At 60.3% G+C, this 16,540-nt stretch overlaps 1 protein-coding gene across 6 annotated transcripts in view; it reads left to right on the top strand.

The window, feature by feature from the left end:
- The first annotated feature begins 565 nt into the window (after positions 1–565).
- TBC1D22A (TBC1 domain family member 22A) overlaps positions 566–16,540 on the top strand; it is a 228,356-nt gene continuing 212,381 nt past the window's right edge. Inside the window, exon 1 of one of the 6 annotated variants that reach the window (XM_036278220.1) lies at positions 566–715. In XM_036278220.1, coding sequence (XP_036134113.1) covers positions 654–715 — 62 coding nt within the window. In that variant the 5' untranslated portion in view covers positions 566–653. The remainder of the gene's footprint in view (positions 716–16,540) is intronic. The other 5 variants (XM_036278221.1, XR_004961560.1, XM_036278222.1 and 2 more) reach the window with 5 other exon arrangements.

Here is a 16,540-nt window from a genome sequence, read left to right as displayed (position 1 = left end):
GTCTCCGTCTCTGCTACAAAGCCAAAAGAAACGGAATGCAAACCACCTATCTAAGTTAACGTTTTTCTGGTAGGGACACTGAAAAACAAAAGTAAAAAAAAAAAAAGTAAGTGAAAAAAAAATTGGCAATATAGGTTACTGAACCCAATATACCAAAAATACTATCGCAACATGTAGCCAATGCAAAAGTGGATCCTTTCCTTCTTCCGCTGGAGCCTGGCCTGGCCCCACTCTCCCTTCCCTCAAACAGGCGGGCGCACATCCTGGACCGCTGCCTGCAGTGGGGTGCGCTCCGTTTCCTCGTCGCCCTGCATGGGGTCCAGACCACTGTCCCTGAGACTGGGCGCCCAGCGCCTGCGAGCCAACCCAGCGCGGGCCTCCGGCGCTGCACTTCCACCGCCGCGCCGCCGGGCGTCGCTCTTTCAACTAGTCGGATGGGCGCCCGCACTGACGTAACGCGTGCCTGGGACGGAGGCGGGACTTCCTGTCGTGCGGAGGCACAACTTCCGGAGGGAGGCGGAAGAGCCTCTCGGCTCTACGCTCGGGAGTCCCGGGACGGCTGAGGGGCCAGCCAGGGTGCAGGAAGGAGCCGCGGGGCCGGTCCGCAGCACTTGGGGTGTCGGGGCCGCCGGCCTGAGGGATGAGGAGGGGCCATGGCCAGCGACGGGGCCAGGAAGCAGTTCTGGAAGCGCAGCAACAGCAAGGTCCCGGGCAGGTGGGTGTGACGGGGCGCGCCGGGTCGGGGTCAGGGGTCAGAGTTCAGGTGGGGGCGCCGGCTTGCTGGGCTGCGGGCGAGTCGGGGCTGGGGGCGGGGTAGCCCGGGCTCAGAGGGGACTGCGGGGGGGGGCGCGGGGCCTGAGGTCGGAGCGTGGGGTCCGGGGGGCGGCGGCCGCGCGCGGGAGGGGGGCGGGGAGGGCGGAGCCGCTGCCGGCGAGGTGGCCCCGAGACCGGCCCCGGGACCAGCCCTTCGCGCATCGGGCTGCGGGGTGGCGGGGGCCGGCGGGGTCGGAGCCGGGCCGGGCCGGGCCGGGCCGGGCCGGGGGGGCCGCGCCGCCGATCGGCCTCTGCTCGGGCGCCGTGGCTTTGCCCACCTGACCGGCCCGGGGCCGCGTGGGCCGCGTGGGCCGCACCTGTGCCCGGAGCGGGGAAGTCGGGCCAAGGCACCCCGTGAATTCCCGTGTTCCCACTTTTGGCCTCAAAGTCATCTGCTCTCTTGACTGGGCAGCAGGGAGCAGACAGACCGACCCCCCAACCAGCAAACCAACAGACCACCCGCGAGGTGCCCGCAGTGGGGGGTGCCCCCTGGGTGCGCATCGGATTGGCTGTGGCAGTGGCAGGGCCCGCCCGAGGGAGCGCGGGACCCTACGGTGCGGTGCGTGGAGAAGACCCTGGGAAACCATCCACCCGAGAGCACAGGAGCGACCAGCAACCCCGAGACGGCGGAACACGGCTCCTTCCGTGAGAAACGTCGATCCGAGATACTGACAATGGAGAACTGCGGTGTCAAAGTAACTCCGACTCGCTCACAGCGCGGAGTAAGAGCATCGGCGTTGCCTAGGAAACGGCATCGTGTGAGCGTGGACCTGCCAACCGTGGGATCCGCCGAGTCCACGAGAGACGGGCTTCTCAGAGTGGTGTGCGGTTAGCAGGAGTGAGGGACAGGCTGCTCGGACACAGTGCCGTTGCGGGGGCACCAAAGGTCTTTAAAGACCCTCTTTTACTCTGTAGGATGGTGCGTGGTTGAAGAACAGTAAGAGCTTTCCTTAAGACCGGTGTTGGGGTCCAAGATGTTGTGGGCGATATGGATCGGCAGAGAATCGGAGGTCCTCGTGGTGACAGGGACAAGTGGTCTGGAATGTGGTCTCAGAATAGGAGCCACTTGGCATTAAGTGCAAGTTGGTTTTAGGCCTAGAGGTTTTGGTTCCTTCCCAGTCTGAGTAAGCCACTTCTTTTTGTTTTGTAAAATATGTTTTTGTTGATTTTTTAGAGAGAGAGGAAGGGAGAGAGAGAAACATCCATCGGCTGCCTCCTGCACACATCCCCCTAGTGGGGATTGAGGTGGCAACCTGGGTATGTGCGCTGACCAGAAATCAACCGAGACCTCTCAGTCCATTGGACGACACTATCCACTGAGCCAGACCTGCCGGGCGATAAACCACTTCTTAACAACTGATGGAGATGTAAGAATAATCGAGCTGCCATGTGGAGTTGTAATGCTGAATAAAGCTTTGGATTGATCACTCTGTCTCTTGGTAATTCATCCTTGGATTCAGTTGTATAGTGTTCCCCCCGCCACACCCCCAAATTCATGAACCTGTGATTGTGACCTTATTTGGAAATAGGATCTTTGCAGATTTGATTAGGTTGAGGTCATTCTGGATTGAGGTGAACCCTAGTCCAATGACTGGTGTCCTAAGGGGAGGGACATTTGGATATAGAGACACAGACCTTGGGGATGGGGCATTTGAAGATGGGGGCAGAGATTGGAGTGATGCACTTGAGAGCCAAGGGACGCCGCGGATTTCCTGGAATCCATAGAAGCGAAAGAAGCAAGGACGGTTCCTCTCCGAGAGACTTCAGAGGGTGGCCCTGCGGCCACCGTGCTTTTGAACTTCCAGCCTCCAGCACTGCGGGAGGATGACTTTCTGTTGTTGAAGCCGCAGAGTTTGTGGTAGTTTGTTCTGACAGCCGCGGGATCGGATGCAGTCCTCGTGTCTCTCCTCCGAGATCCTGTTACTGAAGACAGACTTCTTTCTCCTTGATTCTCGTGTTCTTGAGAGCGCTCCCGTGTTACAGTCACAGAGCTGGAGTGCAGTCTTGGAGGACTGTTGGGGACCGTCACTGCCGAGTGCAGGACCAAGGGGAGGGTTAGGTCCCCCAGAAAGGCCTGCAGGGCTGCGGTGCGCCCTGCCCCGGGGTGGCCTTGCCTCTGGGAGAGCTGCTGCTTCATGGGACAGGAGTTGCAAAGGTTTGTCCTTGTCCTGTCAGGTCAGTGGTGGCCGTTGGCCATAGGCGGCGTCTCTACCTGCGCCAGCACCGTGCTGTCAGAGGTCCCCTCCAGGTCTGGTGGGTTTGCAGCCCTTCCAGGTGCTTCCCATGATTGCTGAACTCTTTTTTTTGGAGTGTGGACTTCAACCCAGGGAAACTCAAAGGAGGAAGGACACACCCACCACGAAGTACAGAACTGTTAAGGGTTTTTATATGGCACAACCCTTGGTAACAAATCTTCTCTTAGTAAGAATCCCCTCATGCTGCTTCCTTGTGACACTGATGGCTGGTGGTCCCTGAGCACTGGCAGTGTGCTGGCCGCTGCCCTGCCCTGCCCTGCCCGTGGTGTTAGAGCTTACAGGACACGTGCTCTGCCTGCACACATGTCCACTGAGGCATGCTGGCTGTGGAGCCCCTGGAATGCCATGCTGAGGAGCACACGTGTTTGCATGATGCCTCAGGCCCTTCGTGTTGTGACCTGACCCGACCCCTGCTTCGTTCTTCGCCACATCTCCCAGCCCTCCTTGCATGAGCTGTGCTGAGCGGCACTGATGGACCACAGGTCCCTCGCTGTCATGCCCAATGGTGCCTCTGTCAATTTCGTGCTCCCTTCCCTCCCTTCTGTCTGGGCTGCTGCTCTCCAGCGCACCTTCTGGTAAAGCCTCACCTGTTTGCATTCAGCATCAGGCTTTGTGTTCGTTCTGCTTGTTTTCCTCACTGGACCGTGAGCTCTGCACAGGGCGTGTGCCGTCCTCACCTTTGCACTGTGTGCTGCTAAATGGTGGTTGACCCCAGCTGTCTCCCAGGTTAACCTGGAGGGAGGCAGTGGTTTGGCCGAGGCCTCACACTGTGTGAGAGGTGGTCTTGCTGGAGACCCGTTCTCTGCACCCTGGTTCTCATTTGCCTATTTGGCTGATGCTTTCTTAGAATTTTCTTTCTAGCTGGGTGGGATGTATGGATGGTGGAGAGACCTCTGACTAGGAGTCCGTGGTTCTGGGTTAGCCTTCTTTTTCTGTTATCACGGTGTGACCTTTGGTCATATCCCTGCTGGCACCATCAACTTCACAAGTGTGACCTGAGGGAGTGGCATTAGACCGCAGGGGCTGTGACCTGCGGGAGGATCTTTGGCCTCTTTGATGAGAGTGGGAGAGGGCTTTTTGGATATTCTGAGAGCCTACTATGTGCAGTGACAGTTTCAGGCCCTGGAGATATGTCAGAGAATGAAATAGACCAAAACCCGTGCTCTGACAGAGCGCGCAGTGGGGCGGGAGCGCCGAGAACAGCCAGGTCACCTGGCGGCGGGCGGTAACTGGCATCAAACGTAAGGCAGGGTCGAGGACGGGTAGTTTCGAGGCGGCACAGTGGGAGGGTTCACGGTGGTGAGCTGGCCAGGGAAGCCCTCCCAGGGGAGGTGACTTGAGCTAGATTTGCAGGAGGAGGGGGAACAAGGTCCCCTGGGTGGCTGGAGAGTGGACCACGCAGAAGACCAGCAAGTGCAAAGGCCCTGGTTCAGCACTGGTGCTGGGGTGTCTGTGAGAAGAGCAAGGGGGCCAGGAAGATAGCTGCGGGAGGGGCCGGGGAGGGAGTCACAGGAGAGGCACGCACTTAGCCTTTATTCTTAGCGAGGGGCCCGGGGGGAGGGCTTGGGGGGGAGTGGCGAACCTGTGGTGGGTGTAGCAGGGTTGTCTGGCCCTGGGGCTGAAGCAGGGGGAGGGCAGAGAGGGAGACCAGGGGGAGGCTGTTGCCCACATCCAGGGAAGAGAGGAGGGGACTGTGGCTTGATCCATGTCGGCAGGTAGAGGATAAGAAGCAGAAAAGGTTCAGTGTCCAATTCCCTGGGGCCTGTTCTTTCTCGGGCCATTGACTCGCGTGGCTCCTGTAGGACCGTGGCTTTCTGCAGCTGCAATTGGCATTCTTGCCACACTTAACCAGATGCCAAGACAGAATCCCAGCACACTGGGCGTGAGTCAGGCGGCCTTCCAGTGTGGACCCCTCTGCGTGCTGTTCGGCGCGGCTCTGCCTGGCAGTGTGGTCGCTGACAGAGGCTGTGCAGGCAGCTGGGCGTGTGAAGGGTGACATCTGTAAGTGGGATGATGGCAGGAAAAGCCCAGATGGAATATGGCAGGGCTGTGGGCGCCTGGGGAGAGCCACAGTTGTGTCTGCTTAGCTCTCCGCTCACAGCTGGCACAGCCGCCAGGGGTGTAGGAGGCAGTCAGCTACCGGTCAGCTCACAGGCCCCGTCACTCGTCAGCAGAGGGAGAGGCTCATTGGGGGTGACTCGTTCATTCAGAAACTCCTCCCTGTGCCAGGGACCACGCTGAATGCGGGCAGACGTGGCCTTCAGAGGCCATGGGGTGAAGGAGATGGTAAGTACGTAGATGCGTAAGCAGTTTGTCCTGGTCTGGGAATGGCAGAATAATGGGGCACTCCATGGTCAAGGTCACGTCCTCAGAGGATGTCACACCTGGTGAGACCTGGAGTTGGAGAGGAGCCAGCCTACCCTCCGAGAAGAGAGGTGACGTGCCCTGCAAGGAGACCAGTGGCGGGAGGAGGAGGTCACAAGGGGAGCCGAGATGAGGCTCGGGGAGGTGAGCAGGCCCAGAGCACGCAGGGCTTTGAAGGCCATGGAGAAGATTGGGGTCTTGGTCCTAAGAGCCATGAGACAGAACCGAGGGGTGGCACTACGATCTTCATTCTTAAGAGAGGGGAGAGGAGAAGTGGGCAGTGGGAGGGGAGGATGAGGGCCGCGGCGGGGGTGGCAGAGGGGTGGACTCGCAGGGTTCACTGATGGCCTGGTGTTGGGCTGCAGTGTTGGTCTGGCCTGAGGCATGGGTGTGGTTGGCAGAGTAGTGACCCTCAGGATGTCCATGTGCTCATCCGGGCCCTGCGCAATGTCATGTTACGTGGCAAAGAGGCATCAAGGTTGCTAGTCTGACCTGGTGGGAGCTCGTCCTGGCTTACCTGGTGGACGAGCTCGTACAGGTGGGCAGAGAGGTTGACGGGAACGCTCCCTCTGATCAGCGCTTGCTGCTTTGAGATGGAGCGGGGCCTCGAGCCAGGACATGCTGCCGGCCTCCGGAAGTGGGAACACCCTCTGCTTACAGCCAGCAGGGACCCCGGTCCTACAACCACAAGAAAGTGAACTCCACCAACAACCTGAGTGAGCAGCAATGGGTGCTCCGGAGGCGAGGCAGCTGGTGGCCCCTAGACTGCAGCGGGGGGACCCGGGGAGGTCGGACGGGGCAGGGCTGCAGGGAGCCCTCTGCCCTGCAGTGCTGCACTTGAACGTGGACCGGGTACTAGGCCAGTCTTCACAGCTGGGCTGGCCTCTCACTGGTGACCTCTGCCAAGTGCACAGTCCCAAGGGACTGGACCTACCCTGGGCGGGTTTGTCCTTGTCCCCTGCCTGCTGGGATCCAGGAGCCAAGTACAGACCTGCGTCTTCTCAGAAGTTCTGAGCTGGGCCCACCGGCCCTCGTGCGGTTTATGAACCCGTGTGTTTCCCTGCTCGTGTTTTCGGAGCAGCTGTTTGGGCTCCTGCTTTCTGTGCTGCAGGGGACCCAGGAGCCTATGCTCCGGCGGGGCGGTGGGCAGGTGGGGTGGGCTCTGGTCACTGTAATGGAGAAGGTCGCGCCGTGCCTGGAGACACTTTATGAACAATAAATTTAATATGAATCATATTTTCGTCCTCTTATTTGTCTAACAGAGCAAATCTAAACTCTTTTGGGTGAATTTTAAGTGAGGACAAAAATGTTTAAAACAGCCCTGTCCGGTTTGGCTAAGTGGTAGAGCGTCGATCTGCGTCCAGAGAGACCCGGATTTGGTTCCCGCTAAGGGCATGTACCTCTGTTGCGGTTTGTCCCCGGCCCTGGTTGGGTCGTGCGGGTGGCAGCCCTCCATGTGTCCCTTTCACGTCGATGTTTCTTTCTCTCTCCCTCCCCACTCTATCTGAACAAAAAATGGAAAAATGTCCTTGGGTGAGGATTAAAAAAAAAGTTTAAAACAAATAAATTCCTGATATTTTAGATTTGTATTTTTAATTAAACATTTTAAATGGAGCAGGAGGAAGTATCTCCCCCCACCCCCGTGTTGTGAATTCAGGGTCAGGCTGCAGGTGCCCTGAGAGCTGCCACTCTGCCCTTCTGTTCCCAGACCGCCTTGGTCTCTGCAGCCCGCCCGCAGCTAGACAAGGGCAGCGGAGTGTGCCGGGCAGTGAGTGGCCTCGCTCCCCTCTGTGTCGCTCCAGGAGGCTTCGTCCTCTGCGGGCCACTCCTCAGCTCGTGCAGTCATCAGTCCAACACGCGTGCCGTGAAGACTGGCACTGAGGGCTTCAGGGTGCAGCCGGTACCGGACAGCGGGTCCCTGCCAGGAGGGGCCGGGCCGCGCACCCAGGCTCCTGCGGACGGGCCCTGGAGCGCAGACTCCAGCGCAGACTCCACTGGCCGCCCGGCTCTGTCTCCAGGAGTCCGGGGAGGAGTCCGGGGAGAGCGGCTGTGAGGGCCTGTCCCCAGGCAGGTGTTCATGCTGCGCCCAGACGCGGAGGCAAAGCCGAGAATGGAGGTGGCACGGGCGATGCTTGCCGAGGGCTCCCCTGCCAGGCCTCACCCCAGCAGCCCAGGGCCTCACAGTGCAGATGCCGCCTGGTCTCCGCTGTATAGACCGGAGCCGGGCCTGCTCGAGGCTTTGACTCAGACTGGGCCCTGCCCTTCCTGCCTGCGCCTGGTTTGGCCCCCTAGTCTTCAGGTTGGGAGTCAGGGACATGCTTCCTGTGTACCCTGAGGTCCACAACTCTGAGGGCTCATTAGGGGCGAGATGAACAGCTTCTCAGTTCCCCCTGATGTTCCCTTAGCAGATGAGCAGGGCATCAGGAGGCCCGAGGGAGTGGGCAGCTCCGCACCACAGGGAACTCTCGCTTTGAGTAGCTCAGTCTGTTTGTTCCCCCATTCTGAATGCTGGTCCTCTTTTCTGGGGAGTCTGTAGCCCTCGGTGGTTCAGCACCGCAGCGGCCATGGAGGCTCCCGTGCACTGCGTGGAGGAGGGCTGGGGACGCTGCTGCTGTCGCCGATCTGCCACGCGGGAGCATGCGCACCTGCCAGGCCCTGGCAGCTGCACGTCTGCGCTTCTCTGCACGGGTGGCGGTTGGGAGGCTGTCTTTGCTCAAGGCCACAGCTCCTGAGAATGAGCTGGTTTGAGTCAGGCTCCGCTGCCCCATTGGTTCTGCGTTCTGACCCTGTGGGCCTCTTTCTGTGTGTTCTGGCTCATCCTGGGTCTGCCAGAGGAACAGCCTGGCCCCGGGGTGTGCACTGCCCGGGCCAGTGTGACCAGCGTCTGCCATCTTGCTTTTCACACAGACTGCGCATTTGAGCTTGGCCTTGCTGCTCGTGGTAGACCTTATACCCTGCCGTGCAGCTGCCTTCCACTTGCTCTCCGGGATGCCCCGCGGCAGTAAACAGCCTACTAACCGCACAGAGAGAAGCACACTTGCTCTCTGGGACGCCCCGCGGCAGTAAACAGCCTACTAACCGCACAGAGAGAAGCACACTTGCTCTCCGGGACGCCCCGGGGCAGTAAACAGCCTACTAACCACACAGAGAGAAGCACACTTGCTCTCCGGGACGCCCCGCGGCAGTAAACAGCTACTAACGGCACAGAGAGAAGCACACTTGCTCTCTGGGACGCCCCGCGGCAGTAAACAGCCTACTAACCGCACAGAGAGAAGCACACTTGCTCTCCGGGACGCCCCGCGGCAGTAAACAGCCTACTAACCGCACAGAGAGAAGCACACTTGCTCTCCGGGACGCCCCGCGGCAGTAAACAGCCTACTAGCCGCACAGAGAGAAGCACACTTGCTCTCCGGGACGCCCCGCGGCAGTAAACAGCTACTAACGGCACAGAGAGAAGCACACTTGCTCTCCGGGACGCCCCGCGGCAGTAAACAGCTACTAACGGCACAGAGAGAAGCACACTTGCTCTCCGGGATGCCCCGCGGCAGTAAACAGCCTACTAACCGCACAGAGAGAAGCACACTTGCTCTCCGGGACGCCCCGGGGCAGTAAACAGCCTACTAACCGCACAGAGAGAAGCACACTTGCTTTCCGGGACGCCCCGGGGCAGTAAACAGCCTACTAACCGCACAGAGAGAAGCACACTTGCTCTCTGGGACGCCCCGCGGCAGTAAACAGCTACTAACGGCACAGAGAGAAGCACACTTGCTCTCCGGGACGCCCCGCGGCAGTAAACAGCTACTAACGGCACAGAGAGAAGCACACTTGCTCTCCGGGACGCCCCGCGGCAGTAAACAGCTACTAACGGCACAGAGAGAAGCACACTTGCTCTCCGGGACGCCCCGCGGCAGTAAACAGCTACTAACGGCACAGAGAGAAGCACACTTGCTCTCCGGGACGCCCCGCGGCAGTAAACAGCCCTGCTAAACCCCCAGGTAGAATCACACTTGTTGGCTTGGAGGCTCACACCCAGGGGAGACAAACAGTGTTTTTTCCTGTTTTTTGGATGAGCTGCTGATCCTCGTCCGAAACCCCTCAGCAGAGTGACTGGGATTTTCAAGAGGGTGCAGCCTGGGCACGCGTGAACAAAGGCAGGAGATGACCCCTGCGAGGGTGCACCTGTTCTGTTGTCCTCACGTGAGTGTGTTGCAGGTGGTGAGGCCAGCCAGCCGGTGGGACTCAGCCTGGCCTTGTGCTGTTGGGGTGGGAAACAGGTGGGGGAGGGGGCTGGCCACACCCCTCTCAGAGTTCAGGTGGGCCCTGGCAGGCAGAGAGGGTGGGATGCTATGAGGCCCAGCTTTACAGTGTTCCCAGTACAGGACAACATTCCCTCCTGGCTGGGGCGCTGGGACATGTTCCCTGGGGTGGGGAGGACACAGGATGCCACCTCTTCTGCCTTGGTCAGGAGTGCTGTGGGTTATTAGACAGCGACTGACATTTCGTGGAACGGCTGGTAAAGACACATCTGCTGCGGACCCATTCCGTGTTCTCCTTAGAAGTAATGTTCATCTCGGGTTAATTTTCTGTTCCAGAACCAGTCCCTGGAGCTGTCGTAGCATTTACGTCTCATCAAATGTGATTTCGTCAACTGTTGTGATTGAAGGGGCTCTGGCAGGACTGGCCAGGCAGGGGAAGTGCCCAGTCAGCCTGCCTGGGAGAGCTTTTGGCCCTTGGACACTTACCACCCACATGTGAAGTGCTTCATTGCTCAGGTCGCACAGCGAGGGAGAGAACGGCCGTGTAGCACTCACTGGGTGCCTTCTGTGTGTGTGTAGGCCGGGTGTGCAGCGCTCATTGGGTGCTGTGTGCGCACAGGCTGGGTGTGCGGCATTCACTGGGTGCTGTGTGCGCAGGCCGGGTGTGTGGCGCTCACTGGGTGCTGTGTGCGCAGGCCGGGTGTGTGGCGCTCACTGGGTGCTGTGTGCGTGCAGGCCGGGTGTGCTCACTGGGTGCCTTCTGTGTGTGCACAGGCCGGGTATGCGGCACTCACTGGGTGCCTACTGTGTGTGCACAGACCGGGTGTACGGCGCTCACTGGGTGCCTTCTGTGTGCACAGGCCGGGTGTGCAGCGCTCACTGGGTGCCTTCTGTGTGCACAGGCCGGGTGTACGGCGCTCACTGGGTGCCTTCTGTGTGCACAGGCTGGGTGTGCAACGCTCACTGGGTGCTGTATGCTCTTAGGCCGGGTGTGCGGCGCTCGCTGGGTGCTGTGTGCGCGGGCCGGGTGTGCGCAGGGGAATGTGTGATCCCTGCAGTGCAGCGCCTTCCCTTCCTTGGGGAGGAGACACTGCTAGAAACTCCGCAGTGCAGCGTATGACACACTGTTCAGTGGAGGGATGACGAGAGTCCTGCAGCAGCAGGGGCTACAGGAAGGGAATTCGGGTGCCTGGTGGGGTGACAGCATGCTGGACTTTGAGGGATCATCCTTCCTTTGGGCATACACTTGGGTGTGAGGGGTGTTTTGTAGTCAGGGGCTAGGGCTTGGCCTTGGCCTTCTTGGCCATGAGCGTGGCCTAAACCAAGGCCCAGATGATGAAAAGATTGACAAGAGAGAGAACCCAGCCCACAGGGACCTGACCAAGGAGAGAAGATGGCAGACAGAGTGTGCTGTGGACCACACTGTCATGGGGAGAGTGCCGTGGGCCAGGTGTGATGGGGAGAGTGCCGTGGGCCAGGTGTGGGGGAGAGTGCCGTGGGCCAGGTGTGATGGGGAGTGTGCCGTGGGCCAGGTGTGGGGGAGAGTGCCGTGGGCCAGGTGTGATGGGGAGAGTGCCGTGGGCCAGGTGTGATGGGGAGAGTGCCGAGGGCCAGGTGTGATGGGGAGTGTTCTGTGGGCCAGGTGTGATGGGGAGTGTTCTGTGGGCCAGGTGTGATGGGGAGAGTGCCGTGGGCCAGGTGTGATGGGGAGTGTTCTGTGGGCCAGGTGTGATGGGGAGAGTGCCGTGGACCAGGTGTGATGGGGAGTGTTCTGTGGACCAGGTGTGATGGGGAGAGTGCCGTGGACCAGGTGTGATGGGGAGAGTGCCGTGGACCAGGTGTGATGGGGAGTGTGCCGTGGGCCAGGTGTGATGGGGAGAGTGCCGTGGGCCAGGTGTGATGGGGAGTGTTCTGTGGGCCAGTCAGGTCCCAGTGTGATGGGCGAGTGCCGTGGACCAGGTGTGATGGGATAGGTGCAGTGGGCCAGTTGTGATGGGGAGTGTTCTGTGGCACAGGTGTGATGGGGAGAGTTACGTGACCGGTTGTGATGGCGGAGTGTTCTGTGGACCAGGTGTGATGGGGAGTGTTCTGTGGACCAGGTGTGATGGGGAGTGTTCTGTGGACCAGGTGTGATGGGGAGAGTGCCGTGGGCCAGGTGTGATGGGGAGTGTTCTGTGGACCAGGTGTGATGGGGAGTGTTCTGTGGGCCAGGTGTGATGGGGAGAGTGCCGTGGGCCTGGTGTGATGGGGAGTGTTCTGTGGACCAGGTGTGATGGGGAGTGTTCTGTGGACCAGGTGTGATGGGGAGTTGCAGTAGACCAGCTGTGTACATCAAGGAGGAGGTGAGGGTGACCTTGGTGCTCGGATTGTTGTTCTTGGAAATGCAGTCACGCAGAAGCGGATGTCGTGGTCAGGCAGAGAGGAAAGGGAGCCCTGCCCAGGGCAGTGGAGACAGCAGTGGGCCCACGCAGGACCGGGAGGCCGCTGGTGGAGGAGGGTGTGACAAGGCAGCGAGTCCGTTGTTTTGTTTTTGGGTGACTGGCAGGACGTCACTGTCCTGCCGGACACTGAAAGTAGTGTGAGGCGTGGCATTTGGGGCAAACCAGATTTCAGCAATGGACCCGGTAGTGTGAGGGGGTGAGTGTGGGGCCGAGAGCTGGCCTTGTGCCTCGAGGCCGCTGTTTGAGAATCGTTTACCGAGAGAGATGGTCAGCGGTCAGGAGAGAGTGCGATTTACCCGAAGTGGGAGATGGCAGCATTGAGAACTCGGCTTTGGGGTGCGGGGTCAGGAGTGCATGGAAGGTTCTGGGAGCACCGACAGGCTGGCAGGACCGGGGAGCGGGAGCGGAAGGGAAGCCTGGTGGTAAAGCAGCCGAGCTGCAAGGAAGGGAGGGAGCATGGTGGCCGCTGCCGGCGGCGGAATTGGATTCCTCTGTGTAATTTACATCCCTTTCCTATTCATGTTTTCTGTAATAAACGCACAGCGCTTTTTATGGGGTATAACGGACATACAGCATTGTAATAGTTTCAGGTGTACGACATAATGATCGGATATTCCTATATGTTGTGAAATGATCTCCACAGGAAATCTAGTTAACATCTGTCGCCACACACAGTTACAAATTACTTTTTCTCGTGATGAGAACTTTTAAGGTTTACTCTCAGCAGCCTTCAGCTGTGTGGCGCAGTGTCATTCATCAGGGCCACCACCTGTGCATCACTTCCTCAGGGCTTGTTTTAGTTTGACCCCCTTTCCCCTTGCGCCCAATCCCACCTTCTGGTAACCACCAGCTTGTTCTTTGTATCCACAAGCTCACAAGTGGCTCTTTTCATTGAGGAAGAAATTTACTTAAACACACTTGTTTCCAAAATACAGATCTAGAGATGTCCACGAAGCAGCATGCCCTTGGCTCGGTGATTGCCCAGATCCTCGCTGGGTTCTGGGGGCCACACGGAGCATGGCAGGGGACACATCCAGTCTTCCAGGGACTCGTGGCTGGGGGCCGGGTTGCTGGGAGTCTGCAGGCCAGGGTGAGCTTACTGTTGGGTGGAGGGGTGTGGGGGTCAGCGGAGGGACAGCCCGTGGACCTGGTCTGGGCTCTGCGGGGCCACGTGTTTCTGCTGCTGACTCCTGGTTGGACGAGTCTCAGACTCTGCTGTGAGTGGGGGCAAGCGGAATTGTTCACTGTTGTAACGATGGTGTTGGGTGCGTCTTCCCCGGAAGCCTTCTGAAGTTAATGTCCTTGGAAAGCTTACTTCTTCTGCACACACTGCAAACCTGGGAGCATCCCTGTGTGTGAGAGGGAGCCCAGTGGTGACTCCGTCGCTGATCCAGTTCATGTCTCAGAAACCCTGATTGGACCCAGCGGGGACGTGGAGTAATGGCTGCACGGAGCAGGGAGGAGGCTGAGTGCCAAGCGGAGCTGCCTGCACAGTCCGCCGTGTACCCCGTGTGTCTGAAGTACGGGGACGCGTTTAATCGTTACTGTGGCCGTAATGTTTTCATTTACTTTATGATGCTTGCCGCGCGCAACCGCCGTTATTCCCTCTCCATTCTTGTGTTTCTCCTGCTCACTCTGTCGTGCCCGCTGCTGCTGGCCCGTCACCTGCACGAGGAAGCTGGGCTGTCCAGTCATTCTGATTCAGAGCTGGCACCGTGCTGCAGGGTTCCAGGCTCACCAGAGAGGAGCACCTGTGCTCAGCACCCCGCGGCCTCAGCTCTGGCCTGACTGCTCCTTCCTCGCCGACGCCTGTTCTAGGTGCACCTGGACCCTAACGATCGTCCCCCTCGGGGGAGCAGCCCCGGGCAGGCTCCCCCGCTCCCTGGCCTCTCTGCAGCTCCAGGCGGGCCTGGTGGGGCAGGGGCCCAGCTGGCTGCGTGGAGCAGAGAAGCACCACCGAGTCGGCAGTGGCCGGTCGCAGGTCGCTGTTGCGTGGAGCTTCCTGGGGAGGGGGGCTCCAGAGCCAGCTGTCCCCGAGCGGGCCTCCGGCAGTCTCGGTCTTGAGTTTTCATAAAACATTCTTGAGCTGTGTTGTAAAAGCAGCCTGGACAGGGTTGTGAAGAGAGGCATTGATCTCGGGCCATCCCTTCCATTTGGGCATTCCCGTCTGACCAGTGTCACCAGCCTGACCTCTTCCGTGACCCTGCCCACCTAGAGGCGACCTCCCTGTGCTCGCATCAAACCCGAGCTTTACTCCTCCTTTGTCACCCACCTCCCCTGCCAGGGTCTAGTCTCAGCGGGGCTGTGGGGCAGGGGGCTCTAGTTAGGGCCCCTGCAGAGCACTGTCCTGGGCCTGTCTCTGCCTGCCCCTCCCCCTACCAGGGTCTAGTCTCAGTGGGGCTGTGGGGCAGGGGGCTCTAGTTAGGGCCCCTGCAGGGCACTGTCCTGGGCCTGTCTCTGCCTGCCCCTCCCCCTACCAGGGTCTAGTCTCAGTGGGGCTGTGGGGCAGGGGGCTCTGGTTAGGGCTCCTGCAGAGCACTGTCCTGGGCCTGTCTCTGCCTGCCCCTCCCCTACCAGGGTCTAGTCTCAGTGGGGTTGTGGGGCAGGGGGCTCTAGTTAGGGCCCTGCAGGGCACTGTCCTGGGCCTGTCTCTGCCTGCCCCTCCCCTACCAGGGTCTAGTCTCAGTGGGGCTGTGGGGCAGGGGGCTCTAGTTAGGGCCCCTGCAGGGCACTGTCCTGGGCCTGTCTCTGCCTGCCCCTCCCCCTACCAGGGTCTAGTCTCAGTGGGGCTGTGGGGCAGGGGGCTCTAGTTAGGGCCCCTGCAGAGCACTGTCCTGGGACTGTCTCTGCCTGCCCCTCCCCTACCAGGGTCTAGTCTCAGTGGGGCCGTGGGGCAGGGGGCTCTGGTTAGGGCCCCTGTAGAGCACTGTCCTGGGCCTGTCTCTGCCTGCCCCTCCCCCTACCAGGGTCTAGTCTCAGTGGGGCTGTGGGGCAGGGGACTCTGGTTAGGGCCCCTGCAGGGCACTGTCCTGGGCCTGTCTCTGCCTGCCCCTCCCCCTACCAGGGTCTAGTCTCAGTGGGGCTGTGGGGCAGGGGGCTCTAGTTAGGGCCCCTGCAGGGCACTGTCCTGGGCCTGTCTCTGCCTGCCCCTCCCCCTACCAGGGTCTAGTCTCAGTGGGGCTGTGGGGCAGGGGGCTCTGGTTAGGGCTCCTGCAGAGCACTGTCCTGGGCCTGTCTCTGCCTGCCCCTCCCCTACCAGGGTCTAGTCTCAGTGGGGTTGTGGGGCAGGGGGCTCTAGTTAGGGCCCTGCAGGGCACTGTCCTGGGCCTGTCTCTGCCTGCCCCTCCCCTACCAGGGTCTAGTCTCAGTGGGGCTGTGGGGCAGGGGGCTCTAGTTAGGGCCCCTGCAGGGCACTGTCCTGGGCCTGTCTCTGCCTGCCCCTCCCCCTACCAGGGTCTAGTCTCAGTGGGGCTGTGGGGCAGGGGGCTCTAGTTAGGGCCCCTGCAGAGCACTGTCCTGGGACTGTCTCTGCCTGCCCCTCCCCTACCAGGGTCTAGTCTCAGTGGGGCCGTGGGGCAGGGGGCTCTGGTTAGGGCCCCTGTAGAGCACTGTCCTGGGCCTGTCTCTGCCTGCCCCTCCCCCTACCAGGGTCTAGTCTCAGTGGGGCTGTGGGGCAGGGGACTCTGGTTAGGGCCCCTGCAGGGCACTGTCCTGGGCCTGTCTCTGCCTGCCCCTCCCCCTACCAGGGTCTAGTCTCAGTGGGGCTGTGGGGCAGGGGACTCTGGTTAGGGCCCCTGCAGAGCACTGTCCTGGGCATGTCTCTGCCTGCCCCCCCGACTGCGGGGTGCTGGCCCTTTGTCTGGGCCCAGCCCTGTCACCAGGTGTGAGCCTCTGTCACATCCCGGGCTGGGAGCTGTGCTGTCCTTAGTTCCTGCTCACTTGTTCTGTCTGAGAGCCCTCCTGGCTGCCTGGCGTGTGGTCCCTGGATGCCGCGGATCAGGGCTGCAGAACACAGCTGTGGGCCCCGGTGTCACCTTCTTACGTGTCTGTGTCTTAGTCTGAGGGGTGAGACAGGTCCCGCCATTCCCTCAGGAGGTGGCTGGATGCCTTCTGGGACGCTGGCACGATGGGCTGTCGTTATTCAGCGAACGACTGGGCACAGACCTGTTTGAAGGGTTATTGAGTGACATTGGTCACCGGGTGCTTGGTGCTGAAGGGAGGCCTTCTTGTGCGGCCCCCACCCCACGACATACCCACCTTCCTGGGCACCTGGGTCGGTGGGGAGGGACCTTTCTGCTCCCTTCTCCTGCCTCTCCTCTCCCTCCGCTCCCTCCTGAATCCTTTCTTCCTTCTAACGTTCTTATAGAAGTATCATTTACATGCCAGAAATCTCACCACTTCAGTGTGCAGT

Source organism: Molossus molossus, unplaced genomic scaffold (genome assembly GCF_014108415.1).
Source record: "Molossus molossus isolate mMolMol1 unplaced genomic scaffold, mMolMol1.p scaffold_m16_p_26, whole genome shotgun sequence".
NCBI lineage: Eukaryota > Metazoa > Chordata > Mammalia > Chiroptera > Molossidae > Molossus > Molossus molossus.
The sequence above is the reverse complement of the archived record's forward strand: the minus strand, read 5'-3'. Positions and strand labels throughout refer to the sequence as shown.